The sequence below is a fragment of the Ammospiza caudacuta genome, chromosome 2, assembly GCF_027887145.1.
Source record: "Ammospiza caudacuta isolate bAmmCau1 chromosome 2, bAmmCau1.pri, whole genome shotgun sequence".
NCBI classification, from domain to species: Eukaryota; Metazoa; Chordata; class Aves; order Passeriformes; family Passerellidae; genus Ammospiza; species Ammospiza caudacuta.
In genome coordinates this window covers 54,525,961-54,538,079 of record NC_080594.1, presented here as the reverse complement: position 1 = coordinate 54,538,079, position 12,119 = coordinate 54,525,961, and the positions used below count along the sequence as shown (strand labels likewise).

General features: G+C 35.4%; 1 protein-coding gene across 5 annotated transcripts in view; it reads right to left on the bottom strand.

Annotated features, from left to right (window-relative positions):
* Window positions 1–585: 585 nt before the first annotated feature.
* Window positions 586–12,119, bottom strand: part of NBEA (neurobeachin) — a 453,368-nt gene continuing 441,834 nt past the window's right edge. For all 5 annotated transcript variants that reach the window (XM_058800580.1, XM_058800578.1, XM_058800579.1 and 2 more), the window contains 4 exons: window positions 7,161–7,262; window positions 3,693–3,889; window positions 2,823–2,974; window positions 586–2,333 (listed from right to left, as the gene is read on the bottom strand). In XM_058800580.1, coding sequence (XP_058656563.1) covers window positions 2,243–2,333; window positions 2,823–2,974; window positions 3,693–3,889; window positions 7,161–7,262 — 542 coding nt within the window. In that variant the 3' untranslated portion in view covers window positions 586–2,242. The remainder of the gene's footprint in view (window positions 2,334–2,822; window positions 2,975–3,692; window positions 3,890–7,160; window positions 7,263–12,119) is intronic.

The window sequence follows — 12,119 nt, the reverse complement described above, 5'->3', positions numbered from 1 at the left end:
TTAAATTAGACATCCGACATATAGATATAAATGTCCCCACTTACTTGCTGTAATCTTTGTAGGGTACTCAGCAGTTCCAAAAAAAACTTATCCCCCCTGTTTTGTTATGCTGAGCAAGCAGTTAGATCTCTAACTTTCAATGCTCAAAATAAGATTAAATTTATTCCATGTTATCAGTTACTGAGAGATATCCAAAATTTCTCTCATCAGATCTTTGCTCTCTGTGAGATCTGTTACATACAATTATTTCCTGCTCACAAGGATCCTTAGTATCCCTTAAAGGCTTAGATTTTTTGTTCTTCTTTTTTACTTCTGCTGACCAAAGTAACTTTAGTGGCTTCTCTCATGACAATCAAGAGACTTGCAGAGGTCACTCTGTAACCTGTGAGGTTTTTTTCCCGAGACCCCAGGAAAAACAACCACCCAGAATTGCATACCTTTGGCATATAATTAGCACCTAAGTAAGAATTTCTGAAAAATAATTGTTCATAACGATAATGGGAATGCTTTCAAAAAAGTTGCATTGGAATGAAAAACAATCACTGAATTCTTTGCATATTTTATTTTTCTTTTTGATTTCCAACTCACACACATCTGGCATATTTTACATCTTTGCAATAAAACATGGTTACAATAGCTTAAGGAATTTATATATCCAAAATATTTCACCATGATCTCAAGATGAAATGAACTTGTCTTCCAGATGTTCAATAGTCTCCCAATTCTAAGCTACAAACTCAAGATATTGCTTACAGACAGGTGATGAATAACTTAATCATTACGTTGATCCCCATGATTTCCGGACCTTATAAATACAAACAACAATGAAGAAGGAAATTCAGGGCTAAACTTACTAATACAAGGTGGATAACAAATAAGTAATCACATCAATAAATAATGATATGTTCCTGGTGCAAAGTGCCAATACAAAGAATCCATTATCTTTTTAAATAAATGACTGCAAGTGAGTGTAAATTCTGAGAAAATTACATTCCTGTTACATGCCTCATAGCCCTACCGACACAATATGTACATCTATGACAATACAGTCACCAAATATACAAAGAAGAAACATGAATTAAAGTGTATATACCCCTGGGTGTGTAATTTGATCAGTACAATGTGCAGAAAATTATTCTGATAGTTATCATTACAGTATTGTAAAAGATGAAGTGCCTTAGTCTGAGTGGCTTCAGGTAAGATTTTCAGAAGAACTGAAAAGAACAACCTCAGTCACCTCTGAAATGAAGCTAAGGCTTTCAAATCAACCAAGCTCCTCAGATTAAGAATAAGGGGGAAAAAAATCAGTGGGGGCTCTCTTGCCCATGATTTATATGCCAAATGTTAATAATCCAGAAGTATAGCACTTTGTCTGTATTGGGAATAATTAAGCATTACAAAGCATTAAATTGAACTTCCCTCTTTGCTCCCTTTCTGTCTAGTCTTTAAATTTAAAAGGGAGGAAATTAATTTCTATTGTATAAAGTATAAATATGGCAAATGATGGCTTTTTATCCAAATGCTTTGTGAGCAGAACTCCACTTAAGAGGGATAAACTTTAGATTCAAAAAGTGAAAAATGTGTTGGTGAAAATGTCAGAATTACTGTTTGCTCCCAAATTCAACCCTTTAACACAAGCTGTACCCTTAGGCAGATCTCCAGTCTGATTTGTGTGAATGCACCTGTTCCTTCAAGACATCAGGTTTAAAGTACATGCAAGTTGTAACTCCACAATAAAATTAAGAAACAGTTTTGTTCTTTATACAAGGTTTTACTTTTACAAAAGTATCCCTTTAAAGTTAAGATGTGCATCTGATGTACAAAGTATCAAACATATTTTTTTTAATCTCAGCTTGAAAAGAGGCTGGAGATGGGATGCATGTAAGGTTCAAAGCCTAAACTTGAAATAACTGGACACAAGGTTCCCCAGAATTTTCAAAAGTCTCTTGTGGCGCATCCTACTACCTTTTCTCAATAAACAAAGATATATGAAATAATTACCAAAACATTTCCTAATTCATATAATTTACATGATACAAGCTTGCTTTTCAGCAGCTGGTGTTCAGTTGTGAAAAAACACACAAAGTAAAATGGTTGCTGACTACAATGTACAGCTATTGCTGGGTGTAATGGAATGTACAACGGAGGTCAATGCAGACGTGGTTTTCCACCAGAGACTACACCTTTCTTTGCAGCACTTGTGCTCTCAGCTTTACCTGGGCTTTCAGTTCTTCACTGCACTTCAGTATCTGTTCTGATGTTCATAATGCCACCGGTTAAAATCTATATTAAAAGCTACGATGCTGCCAGAAGCCATGCCAGTAATCAGAGTTCTGAAAAAGATATCAAAGATGCTGATGTTAATTCTCTTTTGCCTCATCAAGCTATGGTTCTTCATAGACAGAAAAAAGCTAAAAGAACAAGGCATTTTTTGCAACACTGTCTGAAGTTCTTAAGCTTGGCTGAAAATCAGAAATGTGCAATTTTGCAATTGGTTTTAAGGCATTTAATAGGCAGTACTGCACTCTGATCCAATCTGACTATTCATTTGTTTTTAAGTTAATGCAGTCTTAGTCATATTTTTCTAGCTGTCTGGCTTACTATTCTCAATGAAATAAGACCTCACCTTTATGTTAAGTGCTTGCATGATGAGATTCAAATATCAGAGTAAGTGTTGAATCAGATAAATGAACAGGAAAACAACTGAATAATTGTTTCTTACACATCCTGTTAATGACTCCATACCATATACTCAAAGTTCATGGAGATGTATTCTTTCTGTAATTTTAGTATTTACATACAAATATGAATGACAAATTCACCTCTGATCATGAGACAGATCCATAGCTCTTATACCAGCATCACAGCCAGGGTAAATATAGAGCTGCTTGAAGTCACAGGCCTGCCACACTTCCACTACACCATTGTCTCCTCCTGTCACCAGGTTCTGCCCATCACTGCTCAGGAGGATGGCCTTCAGAAGAAAACAAAAAATCCCAAGCACACAGTCAGCTCTTATAGAAATCTATCAATATTTTAAACACTGAATTGACTTAAAAGCCTTCCTTATGTTCTGCCCACTTTAAATTTGAAGCAAAATGCTTCCTCTCCTCTTTCTTCCAAGTCCAAAAATAAACCAACATATTTGTATCATCAAATTTTAAAAACAATTGTGTGGCATTAAACATGATAGATAACAAAAAAGCTCCTTCACAAAATCTGCCAATACTTGAGTTCAGCACATTTCTACATACCAGAATTTGTTCTACAATACTCAGTGCTATCACTACAATCTAAACAGAGCAGTGATCTGCATTCCTAATGCTGTTCAAGTGCTTGTGACAGAGCAGAGCCCTGAAGGCATGAATTCATGTCTTGGCTAATAAATGAAGAATGAGGACTTTTCTGAGCATTTTGTTTCCAAGACATATTTCCCACGGAAATTTAATTCCAAATGAAAATTCTGGGAATATTGTGGGCCCATAAACTCTTTGTTCTTTTTTATTCTAGAAAAGCTTAAGTGCATTTTGATACTTGGACATGGTGATGAAAGGATATGTGTTTGAATGGCTTAACCAGCAGGCAGCAATTTTATATATATGATTTCCTCTAAACCATACAGCAAATAAATTCAATTTATTTTAATAAAGAAAGGCAACACACAACAAATGTTTGTTTGCATTCAGATTTACCCTGGTTGAATCATTGATCTCCATCTGAGCTAAGAGTTTGCCATTAATGCTGAAATTGCTGAATCGTCCTCGTTCATAGTAGATGATGCAGTGACCTTCACTAGACACTGAAATTAAGCGAGGGTACAGGCAGTTTTCTGTTCCTTCCAGGGCTCTCAGCAAGTCTCCAGTAATTGTGTGTACTAGGCAAGGACCTTCTGTATATGAAAACATAATATATCATAAATTTGCTGTTTATACAAACTATATGGTCTGTGCAGAAAAATGATGCATAATACACTTTTATATCACATTAGTGCTGCACAGATATAAGAAGCTGCAATGTTAACTTAAAGAATTTAACACATAGAACAGAAAAGGAAATGCAAGAGCTAGCATGTTAAGAAAATAAATACAATATGCCCAGAAGTATATTATTTACATAGAGTGGTAGGATTTTTCCTTGATCTGTCTTCTAAAAAACTGTTTCCTCTTCCCAAGCATTCAGAAGCTTCACTCTTAGTGATTTTCTCCAAGAACTCTCTTTAGCCTGCCCATTCACATTAAACAGATGTGGCCCTATCAGTGACTTGTGGGAGCTACTCCCATAGGGCATGTAATCATATTACTGCATATTTCTCCTATAGACAATGGCAGTTCCTGTAGATCCTCTCTCCCAATAAACATTTGTTATGCATGGATTTCAGTCCTGATTTGTTTCAGCAATGGGAGTCATGTGAAAGCCAACAGAGTCACAATGATACTTGGACTATAAGAGATTTTAGATCATACTGTAAATCCATTTGCTCCAGAGAAATTTTAATATGAGATTTTGATGTCTTTTTATTACACTCATGAAAGAAACAAACAGTTATGAAATCTACAATGCACATTTTAAGATGCAAAACTAAGCTTATTTACATTTCAAGAACAATGAGAAAAGTTTGTTTTGAAAGTGAGATGTGTATTCCTCCTAAGAAAAAGGGTCACTTCTCTGATAAATGTAACGAGTCACAGGAAATTCTAAATGTTTTCTTTTATGAATCACAGGATAATCCTGGACTGCACAGTAACCTCTTCCTTATACAACTGGTTCATGACCCTGAAAGTAAATTCATATTGGCAGACTCAGTCATCTCATGTTAAGTCCTTCTAACTTCTTTGAAATTCACACAGCAGCTGGGTTTGCCCAGGTAGAATGAATCAGCACATGTATCTGTGAACCCTCTGATGCTGGCTTTTATCTGTGTTTGCATAACGTCTTATGCAGAGGAATACCAAGTTTGGCTGCATCCATGGGATTTCACTGCAATGGAAATAATTTATTTCTCAAATAGTTGAGTTTCAGCTTTGGAAATACTGAAGTGCCAGAATATTACAAAAAGTGATGCCTTCACCTTTAGAAAAATTACCTTGTTAAATTTTACAAAAGAAAATATCTTCATAGCTGAATGGTCATGGCCACAAAAAGGCACATCTGATTTAGGATGCCACTGTAAGGACATACAGATTGTTTTTTGGGTTTGTTGGGTAAGAAGGTGGAAGCATCAACCTGATTCACAAGATTTTCCAGAGAGGAGTCCTAAATGTGCTGTTTTCCTGCTTCAGTAGGTTCTCAAGTGCTACATGGGTCATCACAGTGCCACAGCCAGTCCCACAGGAGCAGCTGCCCACCAGGAAGCACAGGCTGAGCTCAGACTGGATGGCAGGAAAATGTAATAGTGCCATGAGATGCAATCTAAGAAGCTGAAAAGGGACTGAAACTAACAGATCAGAAGAAAAAGCTTTAAAAAAGGCATATCTTGGAAAACTGAAATTAAAAAATTATTTTATCTCTGCGCTTGTATACGTTCTAAAGTTTCAAAAGGAAGAACAAGGGAAGACTACTTTAAGAGACAGACTGGGCCTCCATTTCTCTTGATCAATTATAAACATATTCTGAATATGATTTTGAAATCTTTAGTTCTCTGTAAAAATGTAAAAGTTACCAAAGCAGCAAATAGGTAATGGATCAGTAGATAACTGAGTACAGATTCGATCTCTATTAAGAAGAGGCATTTTGCAAAAAGATAGTTGGAAAGGATGAACTATTATGGCAGCCAGAGTGTATGAAGCTGCCTTAAAGGGTAAGAAATAGCAGTGCATCAAGAAAAGAGATTTAGCTCCAGCATCACTGTACGTTCTTTTCACAAATGTCTTGACTTTGCCTATGACTGTTATGTAGTGTGCCATTACAAGAGTTAATGATCCATTAGGGTTTCCTGTTAAAAATGGCTTTACTCAAAAGTTTCACACTCAGCTTTAAAAATAAATGTTGAGCTCCAAGACAGTATAAAAAAGCAATAATCCAGGAGCTCAGCTGTGAGCAAAACCTGGCAGAGCAAGTATCACATTCTTCTTACCCTCAGAAGCAGCAAACTCAAAAATGAGTACAAAGATATCCATGGGGATGACTAAAAGAGGCATCACTATAGAAAGAGATAACAAGTCACTGGATGTGGATGTAAGAGTAGAGTGGAAATGAGATAGGAAGACAAATGATGAAAAAAGAAAAAATGAGGGTGATACAAAGAAAGAAAATAAGAATGGAAATGAGTTGATGAAACACAAAAGAAACTAAGAGAAAAGGGGGAGAGGAGGGAGAGCCAAATAGGACAGGAAAAGAGAAGAAGATATGCAGTTTGACAAGTTAAGAAGCTGAATGATAGAGGGCAGTGGGGGAAGAAAAGTGGACATGGAATTAAGGAGAAGTAGGAGAAAATGGCAGAAGCAGTGAAATGGAATAAATTAAGGAGAATCAGTAAGGAAGGATGAAGCAAACATTCATTGAGGCTGGTGCTTTATTTGCACTGATTACCAGTCATACAGGATATTGCTGCAAGAAAAGTATTTCAAACACTTATGTTAGCAATTGTTGGGTGCTCTGGATTCCATAGACAGATAACAAGGAGAACCTGCAACTGCTCATTAGTTAGAAAACATCACAAAAATCCCTACTGGACAGAATGCTGCACCCAGTTCCAAAGCAAACTGATCCTGCTTCCCTGGAGAGTGAGGCCAGTCCCACAAATTATCTCTCAAATAAGATCAAGGTGGAGAATTTGAGCTGGCCCTCCCTGAAATACATGTCTCTATCAACAGGTTGTCATTAGAATTATTGTATATTTTTTACAAAATACACTTTTGTACACACACAAAGTACACCAGATGTCATTAGAATTATTGTATACATTTTTATAAAATACACTTCCAGATCTGGGCAGAATAGCTGCATAAACTGATGGTTGGAAGGAACAATCAATTTAATTTGTGTCTAAACTTGTGAGTGCAGATAGTAAATAACAATATTGAGAGAAAAGTGCTACAGATTCTCCCAAAATTACAACAGGTATTAGGAATAATTAAAGTGTATGTGTATTGAGGGAAGTCTGAGAAATACCACTAAGAGTCTAAAAATGTTAAGACTTAAATCATAAAAGTGTTTCTGACCTTTAGCACCACTGATGACAAGTCCCAGCTCTGCACAGACCGACACACAGACAACTTCATGGTCATGACCAGTTAGAACAGCGCGAGGAGCTGGATAATCACCTGTTACAAAAAAAATAGAAAGTGAGAAAAAAAAGAAAAAGAAAACAAGGGAATGCCAAATCAGACATGTTTTATCAACAAAACAACTTTGCTGTAATTTTCTTGAAATCATTAAGCATGAGAAAGTGCATTGTGATTAAATATCTCTTACTTAGGATACTGAGCAAAATATATTCAGATATCATAGAGCTTCAAAACTGCAACTTACCAATGCATTAATAAATTAATTATAAGAACACAAAGTGTGCTGCTATTGAAAGCAGCTGTAATGTAAAGGCCTGCTACTGAACATATATGTCTCCAGACTTAAGCTATGAACCTAAAGAACGCAGGATGCTCCTCTAATAATCATCCTAATTTGTTTCATGAAACTGGGGGTAGGAAAAGGAGAGAAGACCAACACTGTACCAAAAACAAACTACTGCTGCATAGGTAATATTGATTCAGACACACATGGAATGGTTACAAATTAAAATATGCCTAAAGATGGTAATTGTTACACATAATTATATATTTATTTATTTATAGATATTATAAATATATATTCAGGACTAAAATATATTTTATTTTGGTTTCAAACAAGTGGGCATTTATAGAGTATTTACATGACAAACAGCAACATTTCTATTTTTTCTAATAAGAACAGATGCTGACAACCTAATTGGTTAGTATTTGATATTGCTCTGTCAGGCTAGGAAAGTAAATTGGCAAAAAAGAATTAGCAACTTGCTAGATAACACAGAGTTCACATCATTATATTTGCATTGTATGCAAATGAAATACAGGAAATTGGGATATTCAAAAGAACCAGAGCTCTGCAAGTGTAGTGCACATACTAAAAGAAATTACCTAGGGAAGTACAGATAAATTACTGTAACATTAATTCTGTATAAAGTAACAAAATGGTTAATCCACACTTTTCTCACAAGAATTGGAAGCAAAAATCTCATTAATACCAGTAATCTTTAATACCAGTGTTGGACTGGAAGTCTTATCTGGTTTTGCTGGGATGAGTGGTACAGTTGGTAAAGATAACTATATTAAGACAGGCTCCATTCACTTTTTTCACCATAGTTTTCATAGTAGTAAAATGTTTTGATTTAAAACAGTTTTATATGCAACTGACTATGGGCAGCATGGATGGCACAGAAGGTGGGTCAATAAGAAATCTTAAATTTTTTTTCCCGTAGAGAGGTATGTACTATGAGCTACGTATAAGGATTTTGGAAACCAGGGTTTGGAAAATCAATTTGGAAATCAGCTTTCAGCTAGGAAAAAATTCAGTTTTGGACCCAATAGTACAGAGTGTGCCAATCTAACAGGTTATTCCAATGTACAGACACATTAAAAAATTCTTAATCTCTACTGCAAACAGCTACCTCAATAAGTCCTAGTTTCCCAAAATTTAATCTATATTGCAAGAAAATAATCTTTTTAGTCTGGAAACTGAAGATGTGAACTGAAAACTGAGATTTACTGCTAGGGAAGGATGAATGTCAGAAATAACAGAAAGATTATTTGTGTAACTCATCAAAGACATTTTGATTTTTATAATTTCCCCATCAACATTGCTTTGAGCACTCCATCTCCTTTCAAGGGCTTCTTTTCTCCAAGTGCATAATGTAAAAATAAACCAAAAAAAAGGTGGGCAATTAATTAAGTTCAAAATTCTCCACTTTTTTTTTCTTCTGTATGTCCTCCTGGAAAAAAGAGGATTATGCTCAATTGCCATCTTGGCTCAAGCTATGATTATAGAGGTATCATCAGACTGCATAAAATTGGATGACTGAAATTATTAAATGGCTAAAATTTTTGAAGGAAAAGAAATAATGCAATTTTCAAAAGGATATTTTCCTCAGTGTTTCCTAGGAAAGTTCTATAATATCAAGTAACTGTAAAAATCCAGAATACACCAAAAAAGCATATTTCATTGACTTCTTGATTTATAAAGGAAAATGCTTATAAGAAACAACTTCCTTGAAACATATATCTATGAGTCTTATTTTGTCCTGTTTTTCAGTAAATACAAATTAATAATGGAATAATAATATTAGGAGTAACTGTCCAGCAGTAATTGAAAATGGGATTTTTTTTCCCTTCAGGCTCAAAGAAAGAATTATTCACTGATACTTTCTACAGAAAAAGCTGTGGCATTAACCCCAGTCATATTACATTTTATTGCAAAGGAAAGAAGCTGTGAACTCCAGGAATCATTCAAAATCTAGCAAAATATTCTGTCACTGTCACATCACCACTGATAGATGCAGCCAGAGGTCAAAGGCTGCTGCTCTAAGGGAATTGCAGGTGAAAATAACCTACCTAAGAACTGAGATACCATCACTGTAAACTCCCTGTGATTTCCCCAAAGGTGCACCTTTGAACTGAATTACTAGAGGGCAGAAGGAAAAAAAAAAAAAAGGGCTGTATTTCCAAACAAGTAAGTTTATCTAGAAAGTCTAAAATAGTATTTTAGACACACATATTTCCTTCTTGCTGAAAATGCTTAATATTACTGTAAGGTTCTTTGGGAACAGATGGTGCTCCTGCACAACAAAGAAAAAAGGAAGAGGGAAAGAAAGACAAGACTGTTACTATTTCTCTCATATTGTTTTTTTCCAGGAATTGTTACAAATTTCTATGGGGACACATCTAGGAGGCTTCTGTATAAAGAAACATGAGAGCACATGGCAAATTTTAGCTTCCATTTCATCTCCCACTTTGACAAAAGCAAGTACAAGGCTATACATGAATTACTAGCTGAAACAGAATTTACTTTGCTATTTGCTTTACTGCCAGGACTTTTCAGGAGTTGTCATCAGAAAACAAAATTTTAGAAAATACAATGGCTTTCACGGAAGTAAAAATGTATGAGCCTTCTCAAAATTTTCTGTCAGAAAAAAACATCTTAGAATTTAATTAAAAGATAATGCTACAACCAATAAATATGAATATGTCAAAACAGAAAACAATCAATAACAATGCCACAACATGAGGGAGCAATGAGTGTAAAAGAAAGACTGCTGACAGGAAAATATTAGTATATTCAAAATATTCCCAGCTCTGGGAAGCAGAGCTGGTTTATTTGCTGAGGAGTATTATATATAGCTACAAACAGTTCACCCAGGTGAGAGGGCTTGCAGGTACCTTGCACTAATCCAGAAGGTAAAATACAGTGGAGCACAGGAGATTATGGATTTGTAGCATCTCTTATCTCTTTCACTAAATTGCTTTGGGATCTTGGGCAAGTTGCAGAACCACCCTGCACTGTATAATTCCCATGGAGCATGCTGTGTAGCACGGACACTGACATGTGTTGATAAAATACTAGAGATAACTGCATTATCTCAGTTAATTATTGGCTCTTTCCCCTTCACATAGCAGCCTTAGAAGAGAGATGCCTTTGGCAACCAGAGCAGAGATGGTACCAGTAAAAATCATAAACCAATTTTCAAAGAGCTTCTGCTCTGGCAGTGCTAAGATACTCAAAATTTTGTTATCTCAAAAATTAATACTAAACTCTATAAACTTACAAGTACCATAATAACTCCTTAAACAGACAAAGCAGATAGCTCATGTGTCCATGTGCCAGTGCAGGGCCTTCAGCCAGCCACCCAGTCCTCTTGGTGCAGAGCCCACTGCTGACTATTTTTAAACTGCTGCCATTTCAAGGCTAAGCTAGCGCATATTAAAATGTGATAGTGAAAGGGATATGATAAAATAATAAAAGGGATACGATAAAATACTAAAAGGGATACAAAACAACAAGTGAAAGTTCTGAGCTCAGAATAACTACTTTTTCAAGACACAAACCTGCAGAACTCTTAATGTTTGCAACTTCAAATTGTTTCAAAATTATGTTATGTAAAAGGAACACATAAAGATATACTTCATGACAGACACAGAAAAATGTATATTGACTTGACAAAGATATTTTATGGTAAAGTTTGCCCTCCCTTTGAGATATATACTGAACACACTCACTGGGATGGGATGAATTCTTAACACCTGTGCTGATTATGTTATAAGGCTAAACAAACCCATCTTATGGCTGATAGAGCATTTTTCAATGGTCAGCACGGTTGCTGTTAGAAAAAGTGGGGTTAACTCCCACACCTCTTGTGACCATCCTCTTGGAAGCTACAATAGGTAATGAGAAATGTCAAGTCCCAAGATCAATGAAATTTCAGGCTCTAGGGAAAAAACAGGAATAGCATTGATCCTTTTAAAGAACACCAGTCAGAGGGTGAATGTAATATATTGCATGGAGAGGCTCAAGAGGATAAGCGGCCAGGTCCAACATACTTACCTGACAAAAAAATTCAATCAGCCTTTAGCACAAGCTGCCTACCCTTCCTTTCTTTCATGCCGGAGTCTGATTCCAATTAAAGTGTGCAAATTAATTTTTATCACTTCCAAATTACTTTCTGAATTTGTGTCTGTTTCAGATGAAAGCATCTGTCCCTCACTTTTCTGCAATTCTATCATCCACTTTGGTATAGCTGTTCAAAGACTCTGAGATAGTTCTCATTTTCAAAGTCACTTGTTTGAAAGAGACATTCAATAAAGTAATCATAAAATATAAAAATAAAACAGCTATAATGATACATGTTGAACTCTAGGGCATATCATATACTTTCTTTGCTCCTTTTTTGTGATGACTAATACAGTTGCCATGTGAGAAGAAATTTGTATACAAATTAGCACTCAGCTAAAACAAATCCCTGTATATCATAAGAGAAGAAAAATCAAAACACAAATTGTCAAACTCCATCACAATAATTTTTCTATTCCATCTCTGAGAACTGCAAAGATTTACATTTCCCATATCACTTCAAACAAATAAAGTAAGCAAACAAT